Source organism: Sarcophilus harrisii, chromosome 3 (assembly GCF_902635505.1).
Source record: "Sarcophilus harrisii chromosome 3, mSarHar1.11, whole genome shotgun sequence".
Taxonomy (NCBI): domain Eukaryota; kingdom Metazoa; phylum Chordata; class Mammalia; order Dasyuromorphia; family Dasyuridae; genus Sarcophilus; species Sarcophilus harrisii.
In genome coordinates, this window is record NC_045428.1 from 197,275,104 (window position 1) to 197,302,559 (window position 27,456).

The 27,456-nt window shown below is 34.6% G+C and overlaps 2 protein-coding genes across 7 annotated transcripts in view; both read left to right on the forward strand.

Annotated features, from left to right (window-relative positions):
• ASB11 (ankyrin repeat and SOCS box containing 11) overlaps nt 1–11,572 on the forward strand; it is a 51,492-nt gene extending 39,920 nt beyond the window's left edge. For 2 of the 3 annotated variants that reach the window (XM_003765558.3, XM_031958969.1), the window contains 3 exons: nt 346–480; nt 2,367–2,558; nt 11,213–11,572. In XM_003765558.3, the coding sequence (XP_003765606.1) occupies nt 346–480; nt 2,367–2,558; nt 11,213–11,337 (452 nt within the window). In that variant the 3' untranslated portion in view covers nt 11,338–11,572. The remainder of the gene's footprint in view (nt 1–345; nt 481–2,366; nt 2,559–11,212) is intronic. The other variant, XM_031958970.1, reaches the window with a different exon arrangement.
• Nucleotides 11,573–21,472: 9,900 nt separating this feature from the next.
• ASB9 (ankyrin repeat and SOCS box containing 9) overlaps nt 21,473–27,456 on the forward strand; it is a 67,467-nt gene continuing 61,483 nt past the window's right edge. For 2 of the 4 annotated variants that reach the window (XM_031958980.1, XM_031958977.1), the window contains exon 1: nt 21,473–21,552. Coding sequence is in view for 1 of the 4 variants with exons in the window: in XM_031958972.1 (XP_031814832.1) it covers nt 21,537–21,552 (16 nt within the window). In the remaining 3 variants the exon portion in view is untranslated. Of the gene's footprint in view, nt 21,553–27,324; nt 27,455–27,456 lie in introns of all 4 variants that reach the window. The other 2 variants (XM_031958978.1, XM_031958972.1) reach the window with 2 other exon arrangements.

Here is a 27,456-nt window from a genome sequence, read left to right on the forward strand (position 1 = left end):
GGGCTTTTTACTTTTATCATTTTGTTTGTATTTCTCAGAAATACACCCAAACGCATTGCCATCTAGATGTGTGAAAAATAAAAGACAAGTGAGAATTCAGTAGAATGTTACATGGACTGAGAGGCAAAAGGCCTAGACTTTTCCCATGATTGTCACAAATAAGTAATATAACCTTGGTGAAATGACTTCCTTTTTTTATCCCATTGTTCTTTCTTTCCCCATCTGCAGAATAGAAATATATACTAAATGATCACTGACATCCCTTTCAACATTTATGAGCTTTCTTCTTTTGTATGATTGTGTGTGTGTGTGTGTGTGTGTGTGTGTGTGTGTGAATTAAATTAGGTCACAAGGAGTGTATGGAAATCCTGCTGGCAAATAATGTTAATATTGACCAAGAAGCTCCCCAGCATGGAACTCCACTCTATGTGGCCTGCAGCTATCAGAGGACAGACTGTGTCAAGAAGCTCCTTGAGCTAGGTAACCTTCAGCAATCTTTTTATGTCCTTAAGATTAATGCAAGGTCAACATTTACCCTTTGTGGTTTTTAAGATGACCCTCTTGCCAAAAGGAAAATTTCCTAATGTTGGCCAAGGCAAATATATCTCATCCTAGAGATAACTCAACTTTTAATTCATGACTACAGCTTTTAGTTAGTCAGATATCTTGAATTAATCTCTTCATACACTGAACCAGTTTAAATTCTTAAGTATTCTGGCAGAAAAGCTATTTCACTCAGTAATTGTCATTGAAATTATTCTTGTGTAAAGTTGTACACAGGAAGACCTTCAAGGAGGATAGAAAGCTACTGTATTTGTAGAGGGTAGGCTGATATAAGAGTCTGGTTTGATTTATCAAAACTAAGTGATTAGCTCAGTTTTGGCCTAAAGTTGAACTGTCATAATTTTTGGATCAATCTTGAAATGACTTGACCTATTTTCTCTGACCTAAGAGCAATTCTGGCTGTGCTAGATTTTCTGTAGTTTTTCTAGTAGAGACTTAATACTCAAACCTTATCAGAGAATGGGAATTGACTTCCTTTCCTTTAAGGTTTAACAAGTTCAGCTGATAGTAATTATGCTCACTCCAGAGCAACATTCAGCATATTTCCCTCACATCATTTCTAATCACTATTTTAGTGATTTTTACAGTAATAGAAGAATCCAATGACAAGAGGAATAAGTAAGTAAAATTGTGTGGCCATATTAATTTTGAATTCACAGGGTCTAATCATTGAATAAAGAGAGGTTTAAGTGAGAAATTAAATTTTTAACAAAAATACTGAATTTTAAATTTCATATTTTCTTTTTATTATCTTAATATTTATTTAAAAAATAAAAACCTTTTTGTAACTTGTTTACTGTGAGCTCTTTGGAATTAAGCTGTAACTTTTTCTTAAGTACTTAATCTGAAAGCCCTTATTTTTGTTATATGCTTCTCATTGGCAAAAAAAAAAGGTTTTTGAGATTCAAGGGGAAAAATTTTAATTTCTTATATCCTTCCACCAAAATACTTTGAAAGAATCTGTAGTCTAGATAGTTTATAGATACTCCAGGTCTTGAATTAGCCTTTGAGACCAATCCAATATAATCTAATGTAGCAAACATTTATTAAATTAAGCAACTACTATGCTAAACACTGGGGTTATAAAAACATAATGAAAAATAGATTATGGACTCGAGGAGCTTATTTTCACACACAACAGGCAAGGCATCCTGTTCAAAGCAGCAAGTCACCATTTGGGAGAGAAAAGACTTGTATGTGCCAAGCAAGTCATACCATAATCACCACAATGACCATCATCTTTAGCAATGCTTCCAGCCTGGTGCCCTCCACTGTCATCCTGGGAAGCAAGCCCTGTGCAGATGCAACTTAACATCTGTATCTGTAGATGCTACAGAATTGGCTGCTGAAGACTTAGAAAACAGAATTCTTGGCAACCAAGTCCATCATGCATCAGAAACTGATAAGATTTTACAGTAAAAATGTTATTAAAGAAACACCACCATGTGTTTTGCTAGTGTTCTCTAAGGACCAGGGCACCTTTCTATCTGACTTGTAGCAAAAGTGTCTGCTTCATTATAATGAGAACTCCTTTAGAACTGGCACTACCCTTTTAAAAATTTGTTTCTCAGTGATTAGCATGATGCTTTGCACTATTATAAGCATTTAAATGTTTTTTTTTTTTTTTTTTTGTTCATTCTTTCATTAATTCCACTATGGAAAATTGATCATTTTCTGAGAAATGTGTTCAATACTTACTGGTAATTAGGGTATCTCCAAATGCTTATCATGTTTCTTTATTGCATATTTTGAAATCTTCCATCTAAGTACTCAATATCTTGCAATATATCTGTCTTTTTAAGGAGCCAGTGTTGACCAAGGCAAATGGTTAGATACCCCACTGCATGCAGCAGCCAGGCAATCCAGTGCAGAAGTCATTGATCTATTAGCAGACTATGGCGCAAGCTTGAGACTCTTAAATCATCAAGGCAAGTGTGCTCTTGATCTGGCAACTCCCCAGAGCAGTGTGGAACAGGCACTCCTTCTTCGGGAAGGTAATAAATTAGTTTAATTCTTCCCCCTCTCCTCTGGCTTTATCCCTAGTCTTTTCTCCAAAGTTGCTAGTGCCTTTTCCTCAAAGATTACCTCCTATTTATTGTCTGTCTTATATATACCTAATTATTTACATGTTGTCTCCTTATTTAGAATGTATGCTGCTTGAGGGCGGGAACTTTTTTTTTTTTTTCTTTTTTCAAAACAGTGCCTGGTGCTAAGTAATCACTTAATGAAAATTAACCAATGGACAAATTGTTTCATTCATTCAACATTTATTAATGACTACTATGTGGTTGGAATTGTGATAGAAGGTAGAAATAAAGGGAACTGGATGCAGGGAGTTGGTGAAGCACAAAATTCCCATCATTACAGAGCTTTCTTAAATTTTTTTTCATTTATATCATTTGGTAGCTCATTATTATTGCATAATAACTGAGGGCTAGATCTGTAGTATTGTTCTGCTATTGCTATTCTTCTCTAGTATGGCAAAAATAATATAAAAAAAAAAAGTTGGCTCACTATAAGAATATAGAAATACTCTACCTTGACCAGGATATAAGCCCATTTTGAACCAAACATAGCTATGTTATATTTAGAGGAAATCCAGAGGCAAATTAGAAATAACTAATATAGAAATGGTAAGAAGAGAAAGAACTTATCCTGAACCTGACAGAATGATTAAATCATCAATCAGTCAATAATTATTTTTTATTGTATACAGGGTACCAGTTACTGTGTGTACAGTTACCTTTAATCCAGATCAGAAAATAATTGGTGGACTATTATTCCTAATTGCCTCACCCACATTTTCACTATTTGTTTGAAGAGACAGATGCAATTTCCTAGGCAGAAAAAGGAAAGTTTTAAAATCCCCTAAATAAACTCTGCCTTATTATATTCTGATTTTCAGGATAGGTCACCCTGGGCTACATTCTGAGCTCCATTGCTCTTTGGAACAAATTATTTCAGTCACTCATGATATTGGTTCAGAAAAGTCTTGCATTATTCAAATGTTCTTTCCTTTGTACTTAAAGATCTTTCTCCTGATCACTTAAAGAACTTCTTGTTTCTAAGTTGAATTATTAAATTTATTAAAATAAATTATTAAACTTAACTACTATGTGTTTACAGCCTTAGAGTTGGTTTTTTTCTGAAGGTAATCTGTGAATTTTTTCTATTAAAATTTCATTTTCTATGTTCAGAAGAGCTGGGCATTTCTCTTCCAATATTTCCTTCATTGTCCTGTCATCTTTTTCTGGAAGAGCTATGTTGCTTAGGTTGTTGCTATACAACCTTTTTTCAATATCAGTATGTTTTGCTTGCATTGTGAGCATATTTTCTTTTAATATTATTATTTTTTAAATTTCAGTGTACTTTCATTCTCGATCTATTATTCTCCCTTTTGTCTCTTGGTGAAGCTTGCCATTACAGATTTCAGTTTTTCTATTTGCCATTCTGCCTATTACTTTCGCTTTGTAGGTCATAGATTTCTCTTTTACACCACTCGTGATCATTATGTTTTAGTTCAATATTTTCTTTAAATACCAAAGTTTTTCTGTTTTATCAAGTTTTAAATCATTTTCCTTTATTTTGCAGTATAATTCATATATACCCAAATACTTTGACTAGATTTGGAGGCCATATTTCCCTATATTGTTACTGTTTTTCCTGTTGATTTATCTGTTTATGTTCCAGGTCTTTGAATTTTCTTCTTCCTGAAATCCTGATAATTCCCCACCTCCCTTTATTTTCCTCATCACTCACCTTCGGATTCCGTTCTCTCTAATTGTGGTTTCCATAGGGGCTATATCTCAAAGTTCAACCTTCTCCCACAATAAGCAATTCATGGTTCTCCTACTTAAGTCTCTGCATCAACTGACATTTGGGTGATTCAGAACTGCTCTCAGTTCTGTCTCTCAGGCTTGGTAGAGTGCTTTAAATGCATTCAAAGATGCATTGTCCTGTCCCAATTTCTCTATTCCTTAGTTTTTTGCCCCAGCACTACACTGTTGTGGGTCCCCAGAAGGCTTATGTTTTTAATGGACTATGTTATGACAGATTTCTATATCTTGAAGCTGAAGTCTTGATAGCATTGGAAAGAGAGAAACAGGACCTAGGGGAAATGCGTTTTGATTTAAGCTTTATTGGGTCCTTGGGTCTGTTTAACTCATTGTCATATGAATATAAGGCTTTTTACCATTCTAATTATCCTCCTAGGAATTTATCCTATGACACCCAGAACTTAACACAATATCTAGATATAGTCAGAACAAGGTAGAGTACAAAAGTGACTCAACATGCTATGCCTTTTTTTTTAATTAAATCTTTTTATTTATAAAACATAGGCATGAGTAATTTTTCCAACATTGACCCTTGCAAAATCTTTTGTTCCAAATTTTCCCTTCCTTTCCCCCACCACCTTCCCTAGCTAGCAAGTAGTCTAATACATGTCAAATATATTAAAATACATCTTAAATCTAATATATGTATACATATTTATAAAGTTTTCTTGCTGTAAAAGAAAAATTGGATCAAGAAGGAAGAAAAAGCAAAACCGAGGAAGAAACAAAATGCAAGCAAATAAGAGTGCCATGCTGTGTTCCACGTTCTGTTCCCATGGTTCTCTCTCTGGGTGTAGATGGCTCTCTTCATACTGAACAAGTGGAATTGGTTTGAATCATCTTATTGTTAAAGAGATCCACGTCCGTCAGAATTGATCACTGAATAGTTTTTTTGCTATAAAATGTATACAATGATCTCCTAATTCTGCTCATTTAACTTAGCATCAGTTCATGTAGGTCTCTCTAAGCCTCTCTGAAATCATCCTGCTGGTCGTTTCTTACAGAACAATAGTATTCTATAGCCATTTATTCAGCCATTCTCCAATTGATGGGCATCCACTCAGTTTCCAGTTTCTTACCACTACAAGGGCTGCCAAAACATTTTTCAACATGTGGGGTCCCTTTTCCTCCTTTAAGATCTCTTTGTGATATAATCCCAGTAGAAACACTGCTGGATCAAAGGATATGTACAGTTTGATAACTTTTTGAGCATAGTTCCAAATTGCTCTCCAGAATGGTTGGACCCATTCATAGTTTCACCAATAATGTATCACTTTCCCAGTTTTCCCATATCCTCTCCAACACTGGTCATTATTGTTTCCTGCCATCTTAGCCAATCTTATAGGTATGTAGTGGTATCTCAGAGTTGTCTTAATTTGCATTTCTCTGATCAATAGTGAAAAGGAGCACCTTTTCATGTGACTACAAATAGTTTCAATTTCTTCATCTGAAAAATTATCTGTTCATATCCTTTGACCATTTATCAATTGGAAAATGGCTTGAACTATTATAAATTTGAGTCATTTCTCTATATATTTTAGAAATGAGACCTTTATCAGATCCTTTGGATATAAAAATGTTTTCTCAGTTTGTTGCTTCCCTTTTAATCTTGTGTGCCTTAGTTTTGTTTGTACAAAAACTTTTTAACTTAATATAATCAAAATTATCTATTCAATTCTTCTTTGTTCACAAATTCCTTCTTCCTCCATAAATCTGACAGGCAAACTATCCTATGTTCTTCTAATTTGTTTATATCACAAAGGATGCTTTGTCTAAATCATGAACCCATTTTGACCTAATCTTACTTAGTATACAATGTTAGGTATGAGTCTATGCCTACTTTCCCATACTAGTTTCCAATTTTCCCAGTAGTTTTTGTCAAATAGTGAATTCTTATTTCAAAAGCTGGGGCCTTTGGATTTGTAAAATACTAGATTGTTATAGTCATTGGCTATTTTTTTCTGTGAACCTATCCTATTCCACTGATCAACTTCTCTATTTTTTAGCCAGTACCAAATGGTTTTGATGACTGTTGTCAAAGTGGAATTCACCAATTTCATTAAATCACCAGTTTCACTAATTCCACTAAATGGAATTCACCAGTTTCATTCAATGTCTATCTTTTTCCCTGAAAGAAAATGCTCAGTTTAGCAGGGTAATTTATTCTTGGCTGCATTCCAAATTTCTTCACCTTTCAGAATATCAGAATCCAGGCCTTTCAATTTTTTAAAGTGGAAGCTGATAAATCCTGAATAATCCTTATTGTGGCTCCTCAGTATTTGAATTGTTTCTTTCTGGTTGCTTGTAATATTTTTCCCTTGGTCCAATAGTTCTGAAATTTAGCCACAATATTCCTTGGGATTTTAATTTTGGGGTCTCTCTCAGGAGGTGTTCTGTGAATTCTTTCAATGGTCATTTTACCTTCTGATTCTATGACAGCTGGGCAATTCTCTTTGATGATTTCCTGAAAAATAGTGTCTAGGCTCTTTTTTTCATCATGGATTTCAGGGAGTCCAATAATCCTTAGATTGTCTCTCCTAGATCTATTTTCCAGGTTGATTGTTTTCCCAATTAAGTATTTTACAGTTTGTTCTATTTTTTCACTTTTTTGGTTTTGCTTGATTGATTCTTGTTTTCTTATTGAGTCATTCATTTCCATTTGTTCAGTTCTGAATTTTAGTGAATTATTTTCTTTTTTTTTTTTTTAACTTCTTTTTGTATTTGTCCAAATGAATTTTTAAATGAGTTGTTTTGTTCTATGGAATTTTTTCCATTTCACAAATTCTGTTTTTTCTGGAAATTGTTTTCTTTTTCTATTTTACCAAATCTATTTTTTAATGAGTTATATGCCTTTTCCCAAATTTTCTTGCAAAGTTATCATTTCCTTTCCCCATTTTTCTTCTAGCTCTCAAGATCCCTTTTAATTTCTTCTAGGAGAGCCCTTGTGTGATGGGGATCAGATTTTATCACCTTTTGGGTCTTTATTTGGAGACAATCTGCCTTTAGTCTCCTCATGGTTTGAAATCTGTTCTTCTCTTTCACCATAAAAGCTGTCTAATGTCAGAGTTCTCTTTACTTTTTTACTCATTTTGTAAAAAAAAAAATGTTAAGGTCTGCTTTTAGGGCAGGGGAAGTTTTCCAAGCTTCCTCTACAAGTGGCAGGCTTTCTCTCTAAGTGGCCGTGACTGTACTGGATCAGTGCTGACTTACTCCCAGTGCTGGGTGGACATGGCCAGGTTCCATGAGATTCTGGCATTTCAGCATTCACTCTTTACCTTATGTGTTTGTGTTGGATGTTTTATAACTTCTCTGCTGATCTATTGGCTTATAACCAGGGCAGAGTGGCCAACACTACTGTAGATTCCTATAGATTCCTCTCAGTAGATTATCTGTTGACTGTTTTTTGAGTCCAGAAATTCAGTCAGTTGTGACTACACTCATTGTACTATTATTTTTCAAAAGAATAGATTGAGATATTTTCTTACATTTTACAGTTATAGGCAAACCAAATCCATTCTATTCCCTTGATATCTAGTTTAGTAACTGTCAAAAAAGAACTAAATTTAGTCAGCTATAACCTATACTTGCTGAAACCATGATGACTTGGTGATTGCCACATACTTTTTTAGATATTCAATGACCTTCTCTGTATTATTTTCAGGAAATTATTTCTGAGACATTGACTACAGATTACAGACCCACTTTACTTGCCTTTTTTGAAAATTGGGACAATTTTCTCTAGTCCTTCTCTAGTTTTATAGTACTTCTCTCATTTTCTAAAATATCACAGATGATGATTCAGTAATTGTCCAGTTCTTTCAGTATTTGAGAATGTTTCTCTGGGCCAAATGACTCAAATTCATCTAGAGTACAGAGATAATCTCATACCTCCTAGAATAGCATAGTAGTTTTCCCTTTTTTCTTTGTACTTCCAAGGACATTCCTATTGGCAGAGAAAGAAAAAGAAATAAAAATTCAATAGTTCTTCATTCATTGTTGTCCTATCCACCCCAGCAATAGTCATAGACTTTCTTTGAGCTGCCTCCTTTCTCTAATAAAACACTAAAATACTTGTGTGGTTGTTGGTTTTCCTCACTACCCTCAACTTATTATAATCTTTTATATTCCTGATATTATTGTGCCAAAATTGTGACAATTCTGTGTAATCATCCTCTGTTACTTCTCCTTTTCCATCTTCTGTACATATATTTAAAAAATCCAAATTGGTTGGTTGGTTAGTTTTCTTTGCATTTATAGCACTCCTTTTCCCTCCACTTTAGAATTGCTTCACTTCTATTCCTTTTCATTTTTACATTTCTTAGTGATTTTATATATACCAGACAAATGTATTCTTAACAGCCTTTATTAAGTGTATGCCAAGTCTGACCAGGAATCTGTCATTCTTGTACTTTAAACAAGTACTGAACTAAATATTCTTTAGTGACATGGTAATTATTTTCTGAGTCTCCACATAAAGAATTTTGATCATCTTCACTATATCTTATTCAGAATCATTAAGTATCTTTTAAAGAACTAGAATAATTTATTAGAGATAGAAGGAACATTGGAAATCATCTTGACCATTCCCCTCATTGGACAGATATAAAGAAACTGAAGCCCAGAAAATTGAGGTGTCCTAACTAATCCCTAAGATTCTGGTCCTAAATACATTGTGCTTTTCTCATTATACCATGCTAGCTATTATTATTACTCATGAGGTGACAAATTTCTTGCTTAGTTCTACCCAAAATGCTCCTAAATTTAGAATTTTTTCATTTTAGGATTTGGGGATTTTAGAGTCAGAAGAGGCCATCTAGGAATGATGAATGAAGAGGAATCCCTTATAAACAAAGTCATCTCTCCTCTTATCTCTTCTTTAAATGTCACAGTTTGCTGCAGGAAGAACACTAGATATATCAGAGTTCACGCTAGTGTCTGAAATTTTCTAGGCAACCTGGAATATCTGTCTGCATTATCATGCTCCAAAGAAGCTTAAGTTTGGCAACTGCTCAAGAAGCCCCTCCCTGCCTTGGGTCCCAAGATTTTAAATAAAACCAATAGGTCAGTTCACAAGGTAAGTTTCCAATCACATGGAGTCTTGCTGGTTCCAGCAGCCTAAACCTACCTTACTATTTTGATCATGCCCATGTCTCTCCAAGTTTCTAAAGAGATAATGGCTTATATGAGAGGCTTCTAAGAGATATTTCTTCTAAATATTGAATTATATAAATAAGCATTTCAAACATAAGTGATAGTCAAATTAGGAAGTGAAAGGACATAAAATTGTTCTTCTGATATTTCATCTACAACTCATCTCTTGATTTGCCTATATTTCTGCATCCTCCTAGCTTATTATTCCATGGAGAAGTAGTGTCCCGGTTTATGAAGCCTCAGACAAGATGACCACACAGAGATATGTGACATTAGGATAGAATATATTGAAAAGGGGAAGAATTTGAAGTTCTTCGTACACATTTCCTGCTTAGTCTTCTCAATGACAGCATTAGAAAATGTATATAATGTTCTCTCCTTATAGGTCTCCACCTTTGTGTGGTAAGGATGAAGAAATGCTTTATATTATGTTCTCTAGCACAAAAAAGAAAAGGTGCCTTTTTCTTTTCTTTTCTTTTCTTCTTTTCTTTCTTTCTTTTTCTTTCTTTTTCTTTCTTTCTCTTTCTTTCTCTTTCTTTCTCTTTCTTTCTCTTTCTTTCTCTTTCTTTCTCTTTCTTTCTCTTTCTTTCTCTTTCTTTCTCTTTCTTTCTCTTTCTTTCTCTTTCTTTCTTTCTTTTTCAAAGAAGAGCTCTATATCATAATAACCTTTCCTGTTGTAGGTGTTTTCATATTTCTTGTTTAGTTCCATCAAAAATGCTTTCAGGTACAGGTTTCCTCTATGGAGCATCTTGGCTGTAGCATCCACATGATCCAGGTTCCTTTTTGGGACACTCAAAGACTCCTCTGGCTATAACTTGAGATCTAGCCAATACCACCTAATGGTCAGTTAAAAAGAATAATTCCCTCATGTTTCTCCTTTAAATCCAAATTCAACATATCCTGAACACAGGACTATAGATAACCGCTTCCATCTCCCAATAGTCTGTGTTGACATGGGTAGTGTTTCTTGTTAGACTCCTATCCGTAACTTTTCCAGCTGCACAATTCTGTCTCTAAACCTGTATAGGCCAAATAATTTCATTTACAATTTCCTGTTCATAAACTTTTACTTATTTTTTTGTTCATATGTGATACAAGAATGTCTTATATGAATAATTCCAATTAGAGGAGGATATCTTAAATTCCTTAGACATCAAGGTGTTTTTACCTACAGTGTTAATAGAATAAATTTGCATTTCTAACTTGCCTCTGGTAAACCAATCTTATCCTGGCAATACTCTAGTCACATAAAATCCATTAAAACAAATGCTTCTTTTCCAAAAGAATTGACATGTGCTACCTTTCCCATTTATGTTTTTTTTCCCTATGTACTTTATAATTCTTAATCTGAAAAGAATTTATTATCTTTTATTTTTACATTATACTTATTTCACAATAGACTACATTGTTCCCTGTCAAAGAAAAACAATTAAGCAAAGCATCCAATACATCAAATACATGTGATGGTGTTTACAATATTTTGTCCTAGCAGTTCCCCACCTCTCTTTGCTGAGAAAGCAGAAATGCTCTATTATGTGTTCTCTAGCACAACAAGAGAAACTAACCACAGTAACTCTTCCTCTCATTAATGCTCTTTACTTTTCTTCTGCCTTGTATGTATTTCCATCTTCATTTTTTTTTTTTCCCTCTTCTTCCTTTAGGTCCTTCTTCACTTGCACAGCTCTGCCGTCTGTGTATTCGAAAATGCTTGGGTCGATCATGTCATTATGCTATCTACCAACTCTGTCTTCCAGAGCCTCTTGAAAAATTCCTCTTATATCAATAGATACAAATTTATAAAACAGAAAGGTACCTTGAAAAAAATAGATTACAGCTTTACTTTAGCTTTTCTACAGTTGTACTTACAAGTTTCTATAAGGATGAAGGGAATTCATTACAGGAAAATTGTGATCCATTCTTTCAATATATAGAAAGGGATGTAGGAATCAATTATATTTTTCTGGCTAACTGGTGAGGTAAAAAAAAGTCTTTTTTAAAATTTAAATTAAATTCTTATTGGTTAAAAGCTTTTTAAAACATCTTTTCTGTCCTCATTACATATAATGTAATGAATATTATAGATTTATTTGATTGAAATTCTTATAGTAAACTGGAATCATCATTGAGAACATGTTGTGATCATTATACATTATTAAATATAGGTGGAGGTGAAGATGAATGAATGTTTAGTATATACTTTCAAAGTTTCTTTTTTTGAATAAATCTTCTGATTATCATGTTTTGGGGTCATCTTTTTCTTTTTTTGATAAGTCAATATAATAAAAAAAAACCCACATACTTATAAATTTAGCATTTTTCACAAGATCTCAAAATTGGAAGAAACTCAGATCTGCATTGTGTAAATTCAACCTGCATCTTATCAAGAATTTTCAGCCTAATGAATCAATATACATTTTAAGAGAGAGTGACTTAAAACTTGCATATAGCAGAATAAAATTAATTCTTCTTTCATTTTAAAATAACCAATAGCAACTGTTAGAAAAATTTTAAAGATTATCTTACATTTACTCTGCGTATTTAATTATTTATGAGTTGTTCTTTCCACCTTCCTTCCACTCAGCACACACACATTACTTTCACCCTACTAAATTCCTTGAAGGCAGAGACCTTATGGTCCTTCTAACATATCTTAACAGATGTATAATGTTTAATTAATCGATTAATTGATGAAGCATTTAGGAAGAGTCTCTTACCCAAATATACAGTCACTACAGGCAGAGCTGTTTCATTCATTTTGGCAGTCAGGACAAAAAGTACATACCATGACCTCAAATTAACTTTGTAATTATTTGTATGAAAACAAATCAAATATCAATTAAGGTCAATTCAGTTGAGCAGGAGGGAAATTCGCTAATACAGTAATTTTGTGTGTGTTATGGACTCCTTCAAAAGTCTGACGAAGACTGTGGACCTTTTTTCTGAATGTTATTTTATAATGCATAAAATAAAAAACAAGATTACAAAGAAAATAATTATATTAAAATAAAGATAATAACTTTTTTCCATCCAAACTTAGATTCCTTGAAGTCTATCTATAAATCCCCTCATGGAACATTAGCCCCAAGTTTAGAACCCCTGCTAGAATGGCTCACAGAAAAGATTTTTAATAAAATTCAGGATATGGCAGGATATTGCTTTAACCAAGTTATTCTTGCTGACTAGGTATGTCCTGAGTTCAGTTATTTCTTAAGAAATCTAAGTGCTAAATTTTTATTTTTTTTTATTTTTTTATTTATTTATTTTTTTTAAGTGAGGCAATTTGGGTTAAGTGACTTGCTCAGGATCACACAGCTAGGAAGTGAGATCAAATTTGAACTCTGATCCTCCTGACTTAAGGGCTAATGCTCTATCCACTGCGCCATTTGTCTGCTCCTTTTATGCCTTTTTAATTTTTAAAGCTATGTTGAGAAAAGTAGGAAATTCCTCAGAAGAATAGAACTATTGTTCAAGGTATGTGGGAAGACAAAAAGATGTTTCAGTTTTGTTTGCCAAAGAAAACGAGAACTAAATTTGAGAGATGAGAACAAAAATGTACAATAGGAAGATTTAGAATCTAGGAAAATCGGAATACAATTTTAAAAAAATATTATATTGCAGTTCAGTGTCCAGTAAGTTCAGATGAACTACATCTCAGGGTCCTGAGTTTGTGCTAGGGAGACTATGGAGAATAAGAACAGAATAAGAGCTGTGGAGCTGCACTGAAAAAGGGGAAATATTGGCTTAATTTTCATAAAAAATAAAAAGAAGGAAATAAGGGATGCAGTCTACAAACTAGGAGCCAGTAAGATTTTGCTTTAAATTCCTAGCAAAATTCTAATGTATTCGTAAAGGGGAAAAATTGTACACTTGTTTAAATTTTGATGCCTTGGATCAAAGCCTTAGTTGCTCTACACTAACTAAAAAATAATAGTAATTTAAAAAAAAAAAACTCATTAAAACCCCAAAGGATTCTTTGAACATTCTTGCTCCTGATATCTACAACCTGATGACTTTTAGAAATAATGACATAGTTAAGCTAGGTATGCCAACTGCTAGTATTTCTTCTGCAGAGAAACACCACAATATTAAATAGGTAACACCAAAATAAAAAGCAAACCAGCCTTTCTTATTATACTCATCGTTGATATCAATTTGGGAAATAATAATTTGACAGATGTTTAACTTGTTAAAGGTCACTTAGGGATAGTGCCATTTTTAACAGGTACTAACCTGTACTAATATTAGTTTTCAAAATAAATAAAAACAAAATCTTATATATATATGTATATATATACATATATAATGAAGTTATGAACTTTTCCCTCATTCAACTTATCCTAAACCTGTTGCCTAATCAACTTTAATGTAGCTACCAGAAACCCATTTCTTTCTCACCTTTAGATTGCTCAATCTTGGGGAGATTATTTTCAAGCTTTCTAATTTCTCCTGCCCAGAATCCCTTAATCAAGAATTTAATTTATTATTTATATTATATTTTTATTTATATATATTATATATATATAATTTATGTTATATTATATTTATAATTATATTTTTTGGAGAAAGCTGTCATCTAGTACAGTGCCTTGATATTGTTCATATCTTTCATCATCTGTAAGTTTTTACAAGGAAATTCTTATTCTAAACCAATATTGATCCTCCCCCACCTCCCTATAACTTTGTGTGACAAGAAGATAAAGTGCTAAAATGATTTCAAGTCTCTTTTAGTATCATTGTAGTGATTAAATTGTTTAATTTTTCTCAAGACATAACAATAGTTTGAGTTGATATATGTTCTTTTGTTCATTTCTCATTTTGAAATAGGTCAGGTTGAAGATACCACAATTGAATGATTCCTGTTTTTAATTCTTCTAACTTGTCATTTCTTTTGATTCTCTACTTTAAAACTTAGAATGGCAGATAGTTAACTTATTAAGAATGAACTTACTAGTCATTTCCTGTTCATAATTCAACTTAAAATTTTTTGCAATGTGATTTAGTGCTTGCCATTAAAATCAGTGCCTTCAAACTCCCTCTTCCAAAGTATAGAAGTAGTTGTTCCTCCTTTTACAGTGTGCTTGAGAGTATTAAGAGGTTCAGTGCCTTTTAATTCACTGGTCCAGCGTCACTTAGAGAGTATTTATTTATCTGCCAAAAGTGGGATTTGACCCTATGTCATGCTCTCTCCAAGGCTACCTTTATGTTATCTCTCTCATGTGATCTTTACAGACTCTTCTGCCTTGAAAATATTGTTCATGTTTTTCACTATCTTCTTTTGTAAGTGTTTACAAACAAGTTTATATTCTAAACCAATGGTGACCTTTTCCCCTTTCTATATATAACTTTATTTGGAAAGGGGTTAAAGTATTAAAATAGTTCCTATATCTCTTTTGGTCTCATTGTGGGTGAGTAATGTACACATGATACACAGGTATGAGATTTCTTTATAACTTGCAAGCCTTTGGCTTCTTTCATTTCTTATTTTTAAATAAAAATTTCTTATTTTTATTTTTTCCAATTACATGTAAAGACAATATTTAACATTCATTTTTTGAAAGATTTTGAATTCCAATTTTTTTTCTCATTCCCTCTTTCACTTCTTATTTCTCCAAGACAGTAAACACTCTGATATGGGTTAATCATCTATTTCACATTGGTCATGTTGTAAAAGAACAAATAGAACAAAAGAAAAAAATGAAAATAATATGCTTTGATTTGTATTCAGATTTTATAATTCTTTCTCTGGATGCAGATAGCATTTTCTATCATTTTTTGAAATTGTCTTGTATTATTGTATTGTTGAGAAGAGCTAAGTCAGTCCTAATTGATTATTACACAATATTGCTGTTACTGGGTATAATGTTTTCCTGGTTCTTCTTACTTCACTTTGTATCAGTTCATGGTAAATTAAATCTTCTAACATTTTTTCCTCTCCATGCCCACCCTTGCATTGAAATTACTAAGCACTGAAATACATGATAAAAAGTCTTTGAATAAATGTTTTACATACTGTCTGCCTACATATTATTAATTTTTTGTCTTTATATTCTTATAGACTCATATTTCATAGTAAATAAATTGACCTATATTTATTTCTCTGCCACAGATGGTTATATATATATAGACCACTGCTGTTGGTAAATGTTCAATAATAAATAATATTTATATAACACTTTTGTGCCAGGCACTGTGCTAAATGTTTTACAAAGTATTATCTCATTTGATCCACACAACAACCCTGGGAGGTACTTGCTATTATCATCCTTATTTTACAGTTGAGGACACTGAGGCAGACAGGTTAAATGGCTTGTCTGGGGTCACACAGCTAATATCTGAGGTTGAATATAATGATGATGATGATGATGATGATGATGATAGCTAGCATTTGCATAATGCATTCTAGGTCCCAGGCATTGTGCTCAGCTTTTATGATTCTTATGTCATTTGATCCTCACAACAACCCTGAGAGAGAGATTATTATCCTCATTTTACAGATAGGGAAACTGAAGCAAACAAAGGTGAAGTGTCCAAGATCACACAGCCAATGGAGTCTGAAGTAAGATTCAAACTCAGGTCCTCCTGATAAGCACATTATGAGAAAACTCATATCTTATGAAATGATGTTCCTTGTTGCTTCTGAATAACTAATAAAATCAACTTTGCCAACTCTTATTTTTCTCTCTACTGGAAACTTGTTTACTATCCTTCAATTTAACTGCAACTTTCTTTTTTTCTTTTGATTTCATTTATAGTGATAATGTAAAAATTGCTGTGATTCAGTTTTTCTAGTGGTATACCCACCCATTGATATGGAGTAGGATCCCATCTTTAAAGTATTAGGATTTGTAGACTACATAAAACCTGTGTGGTGTTGCATGGCTGCTACCTCTCTTGTCTACTGCCTTGCCACTGTCATTGCATAAGCAGAATGGGCTAACTAGGATTAACGACCATGCAATAGTTTCTTTTTTTTTTTTTTTTTTCTGGGTTGCCATGGCCAAAGAATTACCAAGTGGCTAGCCTCCTGCTAATGAGCTTTTCTACAATGAGCAAGGCTGGTCCTTGAATAGCACACCTAGTCTATTACTCAAAGCCTTTTCAGCTTGGTAGAATGTAGTAGAAGTTGTACTAAACTAGCATGGCCTTCAGGAACCCGAAGTCATTTCCAGGATGTGATAAGACATTCAATCAGGAGTGAGTAAGAAGTAACAAAGGGTAAGGTAATAAAGAGCACAAATGATTCAAAATTGAACAGTTCTTGTATGTATTTCTTTACATGTGTCTAATTCCCTGGGCTTTAATTTAAGTTCCAGAACTACCCCATGAAATTCAAGTTTGTTAACTATAATTCCAAGAGATTCAGCATCTTCCCTGGTCTGGATCTTCCCTGGTACCCAAAGATGGGTGAAGAATTGGCATCCTCTGGTTGAGAGCTCAATTTACTCTTTGGCCTTGGGACGGCACTTGTAAGAGAAACATTGATCATGTGGATCATCCTTTGACCTGGGAGGGAGGGGAATCTTCCAAGATGCAAATTAGGGAAAATGGGCAAATGAAAAAGTTCATGCAAATTTATCTCCAATTCTAAAATTCAAAGATTGGCCTATGCAGGCTAGTCAATCAATTTAAGCACATGTTTCTTGTGTGAAGCCCTTAGAAACCAACAAATTAAATAGCTTCATTTTACAGATAAAGAAACAGGCCCAGAAAGATGAAGCCTTGCTGAAGAATCGAGATTCAGTGTCCTTCCCATTACCACACACTGCTCTCTCACACCCCTAGTGGACTTAGTGAATGCAATAAATATATCCCTAAACTGTCATGTATGAGTAAAATTTCTATAAATGGAATCATTTTGAATTAATCAAAAAACATTACTACTATGTAATTTTAAAAGCATTCTATAAATTCTGTCATTATTTTGTACACTAAGAGAAAGTGGATACTAGGTAGTTTTGGGAGGAGATACACAGGTAGCTTTACCAGGAAAGATTTTATATAAAAGGTGGTGCTTGAGCTCAGTTCAGTCACTCAAATCAATTAAGAAAATTAAGTGCCTATTTTGTTCCAGGTACTGTGCTAAAGTGCTAAGGATACAGGAAGAGAAAAAAGACAATTTTCTGCCCTTAAGGAATTTGTATTCTAATGGGGAGGAGAAATAAACCAGGGATTTAAAGAGGTAAAGGTGAGAAGAAAGTAACATCAGACATGATAGGCTAGTCAGTACAAATGTATGAAGATGAGGGATGATGTGTGGAACAAATAGAGTAGGCTGGAGAATAGTGAATGAAGGAGAGTAATATATAAAAACATTAGAAATGGCCACATTGGTAAGACCTTTAAATGTTAAAAAGTGGAGTTTATGTTTGATTTTTTTTTTTGAGGATAAAAATGACATGGTTACATCTATACTATAGGAGGAAAATCATTTTGTTGGTTGTGTTGAGAGTGAATTGAAGTGGAGAGAGATTAGAGATAGGCATATGAGGAAATTTTTTTTTCTCCAGAAAGATCCTGTTTTCATTTCCTATTGGGAATGATATTGATACTTTAAACAGGATGGAAACAAACTTCATTCAAAATGTTTTAATAGACACTCAAAAGAATTTTTTAAAAAAGTGGGTAATATCCAAATATACCAAGAATTAAAGCAGAGTTCCTTTTAAAAGGATAATGATCTGATCAAGATGATGATCTTTCAATATGGTCTAGTCATCATGTATTTAGTTCATTTTCTGTGTTTCTGTATATGTGTATGTGTTGTTTTGTTGCACTTGTATGGCTATTGTAATAATTTGTGAGAGAAGGGATAAATGCCTAATCTAGAATCATGGCTATGTGAATAGAAAAGGAGAGGAAGGCAAGAGATGTTGTGGAAATGGCATTAAAAAAACTCAAACCCTAAACTTGGCAACTTGTTGGATCCATGGGGGAATAAAAGCGAGGCAGTGAGGATGGTACCAAGGTAGTAAGCTAGAAGGATGATGCCCTTGACAGAAAGTTTAGAAGAAGGTAAATTTGATGTGAAAGATGATGAGTTCTGCTTTGTATTGAGTTAGAGAAGTTTGCAGAATATCTAGATGGAAACATGCAGTAGGCATTTGATGATGGAGAAGCTTAGAAAAAAGTAGATAGGAAGGAGAACCATCATGTAAAGATTAGATGAAACCCTAGAATATGATAAGATGAGCAAAAGAGAGGCCACACTACAGGCTTTGGGACTAACCCTCATATAGCAACAGAACATAGGTGCTAATCTACAAGGTAGATCGATCCATAATGATGAGAACCAGGAAAAAGCAAGGAACTAAACTTGGAATAAAAACTGGAATAAGCCATTGGATTTGGTATTGAAAAGTCATTTATAAGTTTGGACAGAGCAAATTCAAATTCAAATGAATTTAAACAATAAAGTCAGAAGCTATACTGCAAGGGGATGACAATGAGGAGAATAACAGGAGTTTGGCTGTGATAAGAAGGGGAAATATAAGAGATAGGTATGAGGAGTTGGAGAAGCTATAAAAGTTTTTTGTTTGTTTTTAAAAGTTAGGGGAGAGATGGACATGTTCTAGGTAAAAAAGGAAGGAGAAAAAGGTATGAAGAGATTGAAACATAAGAGAGCTAATGACTTTGAGGGGGGTAGCTGCCAGGGATGGAAGAAGATAGGATCAAGCCAGCCTTGAGTTAGCCAGGCTTATTTTTCCAAGTTCAAATTTGACTGCAGACACTTATTAGCTATGTGACTCTGAGCAAGTCATTTACCCCTGTTTACTTCAGTTTTCTCATCTGTAAAATGAGCCTGAGAAGGAAATAGCAAACCACGCCAGTATCTTTGCCAGAAAATACAAAATAGGACCATAAAGAATTGGATATAACTGAATAATAACAAAAATACCCTGAAAATTTAACAATTGTTTCTCCAGACCTAGTCTGATCTAGTTCTGTTACACCACTATTTGGATTCTATCAAATCCAATCTATCTACAGATAGAATCTGTACTCCTTTTCCTCCTTCTAACTCACACCAGAAGTAACATATATTACTGCCCTTAAAAACAGGATTTATATTTTTCTTTTGAGCTGTTTAGTCCTGCCTGAATGCTGGAAATTCTTTGAAGCAAATCATCATCATCTTATTTTTCTGTCATAGACTCCATTGGCACTCTTCTGAAACCTAAGGACCTCTTCTTGGAATAATGTTTTTAAATACATGGCATAAAATACTTAGGATTACAAGTGACACCAATTTTATGAAGTACAGCTATCAAAATATAAACACAGACACATATGTAAGGTTCTGGTTAGCTTTCTGGAGGTCTCGGGACTAGCCTTGTTTGGGGATAAAATCCAAAGGCCTTATTATCTCCTTCACAGTCTGTCTCCTTCTCCTGGGGCCTGGCTAGCTTTCTGGAGGCCCTCCTGAATGGGTCTTGGCTTCAGTGCAGAAGGCAGGAGAGCCACCAAGAGCCTGATCAAAGATGGAATCTCTCTCTTCCAGGCCTTGTTGGCTCTTATATACTTTATTACAAGTACATCATCATAGGTGTCAATCTTGTAGAACAGATGTCAACTTGTAGAACTATATATAATAAGTACTAAGTATATGTAAACTAGAGGATCATTGTATTAATTCCATTAACACCTTGTTGTAAGCTAATTGTACAATATTTCAGAGTCTGATTCTTTTTGTATAGCAAAATAATGTTTTGGTCATGTATACTTATTGTGTATCTAATTTATATTTCAATATATTTAACATCTACTGGTCATCCTGCCATCTAGGGGAGGGGGTGGGGGAGTAAGAGGTGAAAAATTGGAACAAGAGGTTTGGCAATTGTTAATGCTGTAAAGTTACCCATGCATATATCCTGTAAATAAAAGGCTATTAAATAAAAAAAAAAATTTAAAAAAAATGAACACCTTGTTGTAAGATTAAATCAATCATACTGAACTAGAGAATTATTAATCACTATGCTGAACTAGATAACCATTCTCTTATCAATTCCTCTGAGTTAGCACCTTGTTTCAAGCATACTTCTCCAAAGTTCTGCCCTTTACACAGATGTCCCCAGATTTATAGACCACAGTGTAAGTCTCCCCGGCCAGATAATCTTAGCTTCTTCCCAGTTTTATTTTTCTTTCAAAATTTAGTATAAAAAAAAGTCCTGCCTTGGTTAGGATCTTGCTTTATCAAACCACTAACTTCCCCACCCCCATTACTTATCTCTCCCCTAATGGCTCTTTCTCTTAAATATATTTACATTTCTTGTGGCCTACAAAATTAACCTCCCCTTCACCATCTTATCTAACACCTTATCCTTCTCTCTTTCACCCCCATACTTGTTAAACCTATAAAAAGAGTGCTGGGTTGGGAATCATTAGATCTTATTTTATATCTTGGCTAAATTATTTATTCACTATGTGACTTTGGATAAACCACTTAATTTGGGGATTTTGTGTCCTAAGCTATAAAATCATGATGATTATAACATGATAACAATTAGGAAGACCTGAATTCAACTCTAACCTCAGATGCTTCCTACTTGTGTGACCATGAGCTAGTTTTTTCCACAGTTGCCTCAATTTCCCCATAAGTAGAAGGGGGATTATAATAGCACCCAGCCTCCTACAGTAATTATGAACATCAAATGAGAAAGTGTTTGTAAAGTGTTTCGCAAGCCTTGAAGCTATATCAATATGTGATATGTGATATTAATCTGTAAAATGAAGGGACTAAACCTGAGACTTTTAAAGATTTCTTCCAGCTCCAAATCCCACGATCCTTTAAGAGTGGCCTATATTAAAGTCGGTTATTGGTGGGGATGAGAGGGGGCTCATAGAAGGGTCTTCTAGCAGCAGCTTGGGTTCAGGTGGAGGCAGTGAATTCAAGAGTATTGTGTGGGGGAGGGGTCAGAATGAAACTGTTAGAACAGAGAAACAGCCAACATCTGAAAGTCAGACACAAGAGCAGATCAGGAGTAAAGGATGGGGGTTGGAGACGGTGAGTCCATCGTTCAAGGGAAAGTATGGTCACCACTTCTGTGCAATAGAGGCTGTTCATCTCAGCCAGTCATGGCTATGATTACTATATTACCATTACTGTACAATATTATGATTACTATATTACTATTGTTATACCATATTACTAAACATATATACTTGGATATCTTATCAGCATTTAAAATATAATACATCCCAAACTGACCTAATCATTCTCTACCTCTCAGAACTAATCTCAGAATCGCTTTTTCGTTCTATTGGGTTTCAAGGGGGACCCAAAAATATTGGGGTTCCAGACTGGTGTTGTGAAGTGTCTCAAAAGAATGTTAAGGCTCAGCTCCATCTTCAAGTCAAGGAGAGAAGTTTATTATACTTGTAACACCAATTAAAGCAGCTAAATTCCATAAGAAGTTGGCAAAGAGCTAGGAGCAGGAAAGTAAATTTATAGGAAAAAGTAAGAAAAAACCAGGTGCTTCATGTCACTGATATGCTAATTTTACATTTAGGGTATAAATGAGTAGAGTTGAGGAGAGGTGTGACGTGTGCTGGTATAGTACCCTTAGTTCCCTGGGCAGAGCCTGGGAGAGGGGAGATGATCTAGAGGTGTACTTTTAGGCCTGAAACGTCTCTGGGTCAAGTGGGCAGCACTCAATTTTGTTCAGTGCATGTGTTAATTTTAAGGATCTTGTTATTGTTGCTTATTAATCTCAAAAACCCTGTTGTCACTGATCAATAGGCTGTCATCTGAAAGAAAGCCAGCCATCTTTTGGGCTTAGCATCCTGGTTTATAAAGTAAACTAAGGCAACAGAGACTAAGGGAAGAAATACATCATTCTTAACTACATCATTCCCAAGGTCAGGAAGTCTTGGGATTATTCCTAATGACTGTAAACATATCACTTTTAAATCTTTTTTTTTCTTGGTGCTCTGGATGCAAGCTACCAGATCATTCAAGAGACATGATACCATATCATTGTTTGGCAGGGACATGACTTTTTTTGTTTTTGTTTTTTTTATTTAATAGCCTTTTATTTACAGGATATATACATGGGTAACTTTACAGCATTAACAACTGCCAAACCTCTTGTTCCAATTTTTCACCTCTTACCCCCCATCCCCTCCCCCAGATGGCAGGATGACCAGTAGATGTTAAATATATTAAAATATAAATTAGATACACAATAAGTATACATGACCAAACCGTTATTTTGCTGTACAAAAAGAATCAGACTCTGAAATATTGTACAATTAGCTTGTGAAGGAAATAAAAAATGCAGGTGGGCATGAATATAGGGATTGGGAATTCAGTGTAATGGTTTTTAGTCATCTCCCAGAGTTCTTTCTCTGGGCATAGTTGGTTCAGTTCATTACTGCTCCATTGGAAATGATTTGGTTGATCTCATTGCTGAGGATGGCCAGGGCCATCAGAACTGGTCATCAAATAGTATTGTTGTTGAAGTATATAATGATCTCCTGGTCCTGCTCATTTCACTCAGCATCAGTTCGTGTAAGTCTCTCCAGGCCTTTCTGAAATCATCCTGTTGGTCATTTCTTACAGAACAATAATATTCCATAACATTCATATACCACAATTCAGCCATTCTCCAACTGATGGGCATCCATTCAGTTTCCAGTTTCTGGCCACTACAAAGAGGGCTGCTGCAAACATTCGTGCACATACAGGTCCCTTTCCCTTCCTTATGATCTCTTTGGGATATAAGCCCAGTAGTAACACTGCTGGGTCATAGGGTATACACAGTTTGATAGCTTTTTGAGCATAGTTCCAAACTACTCTCCAGAATGGTTGGATTCGTTCACAACTCCACCAACAATGCATCAGTGAGGGACATGACTTTTTAAGCAATTTAAAATTACTTTAAAGATCCTTTTATATATTACTGTTATAGGTATATCTTTTATTCTAATCTTAAAGCCTTAAGACTGAATACATGATTCTTTGAAATTTGGATGCTAAAGGGAAATTGTGACATACTCGATAGTGTGAGCTTAAATTCTTTTAAATTCGTCTTTATGACTCTGCACAAGTCATGTGCACAATGTAATGCACATGTGCACATATACAATCTCTATATCCATTAGACTATTTTATTGGTAGAGTGTTTCCACACTAACAGTTTCTTATGCTAATGAACTCACAGATCTTTGTTGACTGTAGAAAAACAATGTTTGTATAATAACTTGCCTTTTAAATTTACAAATTGCTTTTCTCATGACAGCCCCCTATGAGATAGGTAGCACAACTATTAGCCCCATTTTATAGATGAGAAAACAGTGACTTGTTCATGATCACACAATTCTAAAGGGTTAAAGTCTAAAATTGTGACTGGGTCCTCATTTTTTCCCTAATCTAATGTTTTTTATCATTATACCTTGCTGAGGAATAATACTCCTTTCCTTCAAGGAGGTCAAGAAAGGATGGGCCTTACTGAAAGCTCCTTGTACCTATGAAGTGATACGGAGATGAAAGTAAATCCCTTTCAGGAATGATAGGGACTATCTAAAAATATGGCCTCTTGTGACTCACAGATTAAGAACTGAAGAGGCCACAGAGGTCATGATAGCAGATGAGAAAACTTGACACTGAGAGAGGTCTTGGTTAAAATCACAAGAGGTACCACTACATGGGACCATAGTGCAGAGTGCTAGGCTTAAAGTGAGGAAAACACATCTTCCTGAGTGCAAATCCAACTTCAGGACCTTAAGCAAGTCATTTAACACTGTTTGCCAGTTTCTTCATCTGGAAAATGAGCTGAAGAAGGAAACCACTCCAATATCTTTGCCAAAAAAGTCCAAATAATGTCAGGAAAATTAACTGAAACTACTAAACAAAACCAACAATCACAGAGGAAATAGAGAGTCAGAATTTAAATAATTGTTCTGATTACAAATTCAGTGCTGTACCACAATATCTCCTTTTTGGAGTATGCCTCCTATTAGAACTTCAATATGAATATGGGGATTTCTGATGTTTGGGGAACTTCAATCATCTTAAGGAAATCACATTACAATTCAGTCTTTGCTCACAAACGTGATATTGTTGAGTCAGCAGAGAGCTGGGTTGGAAACCTGAATCTAGGATCTAATTATTGAGTAAACACACAGTATATGGGTGCTTCAATTTCTTCATTTATAAGATAATAACAGTATTTCTGGTGCACGTGCTTAATTTTTATCAAATTGCTTGCTGTTCAGAGAGGAGAAATTAGAAAGGTTTGGGGAGAGGGGAGCAGAAAGATAGAGGAAAAAATTGGAACTCATAATATTAAAAATGAATTTTAAAACTATCTTTATATGTAATTGGGAAAAAACCTATTTAAAAAAAAATAGATCCATGACTTCACAAGTTTGTGGCAAGCAAAGTAAATCTTAAAGCACTATGTAATACCATTATTATTCAGGATTTGGGAAAGTTATGTAGTCTCTCCATCTTGACTTCTTGTGTTAACAACCCTTGATAATCTAATCCACGATCAACAGATTGCTCAATTTTTGTTGGATTTCAGTTTTGCCCTCTTTCAACCTTTCCTAGAACAAGAAAGGTGGTTAATTATTTGGATTTCTATAGCTTCTCTGTAAACAAAGCAAATACAAGGGAGCTGAGATGGCAACAGAGTAAGTAGGTGAACTTGCTTAATATCAAAATCAATATTTACACAGAGTTAAATGCTCTTTTTTTTTTTTTTTTTTTAAATAGCCTTTTATTTACAGGATATATACATGGGTAACTTTACAGCATTAACAATTGCCAAACCTCTTGTTCCAATTTTTCACCTCTTACCCCCCCACCCCCTCCCCTAGATGGCAGGATGACCAGTAGATGTTAAATATATTAAAATATAAATTAGATACGCAATAAGTATACATGACCAAACCGTTATTTTGCTGTACAAAAAGAATCAGACTCTGAAATATTGTACAATTAGCTTGTGAAGGAAATCAAAAATGCAGGTGGGCATGAATATAGGGATTGGGAATTCAATGTAATGGTTTTTAGTCATCTCCCAGAGTTCTTTCTCTGGGCATAGCTGGTTCAGTTCATTACTGCTCCATTGGAAATGATTTGGTTGATCTCGTTGCTGAGGATGGCCAGGTCCATCAGAACTGGTCATCATATAGTATTGTTGTTGAAGTATATAATGATCTCCTGGTCCTGCTCATCTCACTCAGCATCAGTTCGTGTAAGTCTCTCCAGGCCTTTCTGAAATCATCCTGTTGGTTATTTCTTACGGAACAGTAATATTCCATAATATTCATATACCACAATTTATTCAGCCATTCTCTAACTGATGGACATCCATTCAGTTTCCAGTTTCTAGCCACTACAAAAAGGGCTGCCACAAACATTTGTGCACATACAGGTCCCTTTGCCTTCTTTATAATCTCTTTGGCATGAGTTAAATGCTCTTAATAAATTTAAAAGCTTGTTGGGAAGGACCTGTGATTTTGTTGGAACAGGGAAGGCTTTATTTATTACCTACTATGTGCTGAGTACTTCAAAAATATGCCATTCGAGCCTCACAACAACCCCTGGAGGTAAATATAATTATTGCCCACATTGTAATAATAATAATGAGCTAACATTTATATAATGCTTACTATGTGTCAGGCACTTTGCTAAGTGCTGGCCTGGTGCACTGTCCACTATGGTGCCATCTGGTGGCCTCTCTAGGGGACTATTGTTTGAGGAAACCCTCTCCCAATGTAGATCCTGACCCTCTTTACAATTTAGGCTGAATTGCCTAGGACACTGAGAGCTTAAGTGATTTCTCTAGGTTCATATAGGTCCTACGTGTTAAGAGCAGAAATTGAACAGTTTTCCCTAGATCTGAGGCAGTTTCTCTGTATATTACACCTCAGTACCTCTGAAAGCTAGTACATTTGTTAGTAAAAACCAAAGGCAGATAATTAGAGGTTAATTTTGAATTGACCTGATTGCAATGTAATTTAAAACAGTTCTCTCCTGTTTACATAGATAGGGTATCACCCCTCATTCTAACTGGATTTTTTGTATTGAACTCCAAACTCCCTATCCTAAACCTATTAATATTCTGCATTGATGATAGTCTCATTTTATATGTGGGAACTAACACAAAATTGCTGCAGGTCCATTTGAAAACTCCCCCAGGAAAATTCTAGTAAAGATGGAAATGTTCATTAATGGAATTGAAAGTGTTAATAAGGGCTTATTAACACAAAATTATAGAATATTAGGAGGAGAAGAGACCTTAGAAATCATCTTGTCCAGCCTCCTTGTTTTATAGAGGAGGAAAAACTACTAATTAGTGGTAGAGTCAAGGCTAGCAGTTCAGTCTCCGGATTGCTAATATAGGTGCTTCACCTAACCTGGTTTGCTTTATTAAATACATATCAGGATTGTAATTCATGACTGAGAGACAAAAAAGTGATTCCATAAGATCAAAAATAGAGAAAGAAAAGTGAGAAAACACATAATGAGAAATCACATTTGAGTATTTAAAAAAAAAACCAACTATAATATGCATTGAAAAAAAAAACAACAGCCTGGGAAAGATAGAGGCCCTGACTTAGTTCTTTTATAAACTAACAACCACAACAAAGTGCAGAGAAAGGGAACCCTGAGCTGTGAGATCCAGTGCAATCATGCTGAATTTAAAATTCGGGGGAGTGGGGGTGGGGGGTGGGGTGGGAAGAAAAAAAGCTTTTTTTTTTTTTTTTTTTTTTTCATAACATGGCCTCTTGAAGCACATTTACAAGGAGAACTTTTTTTCCATAGGGAAGCTCAGCAAAATGAGGACCACATGTGCTTGAGGGCCGAAGCATGCAGTTAGGGCACCGGAGCGTGCCAGCAGCTCTGACAGACTCAAGGCAGAGAAAACCATGCTCTTTCTGTCCTCGGTGGGAGCGT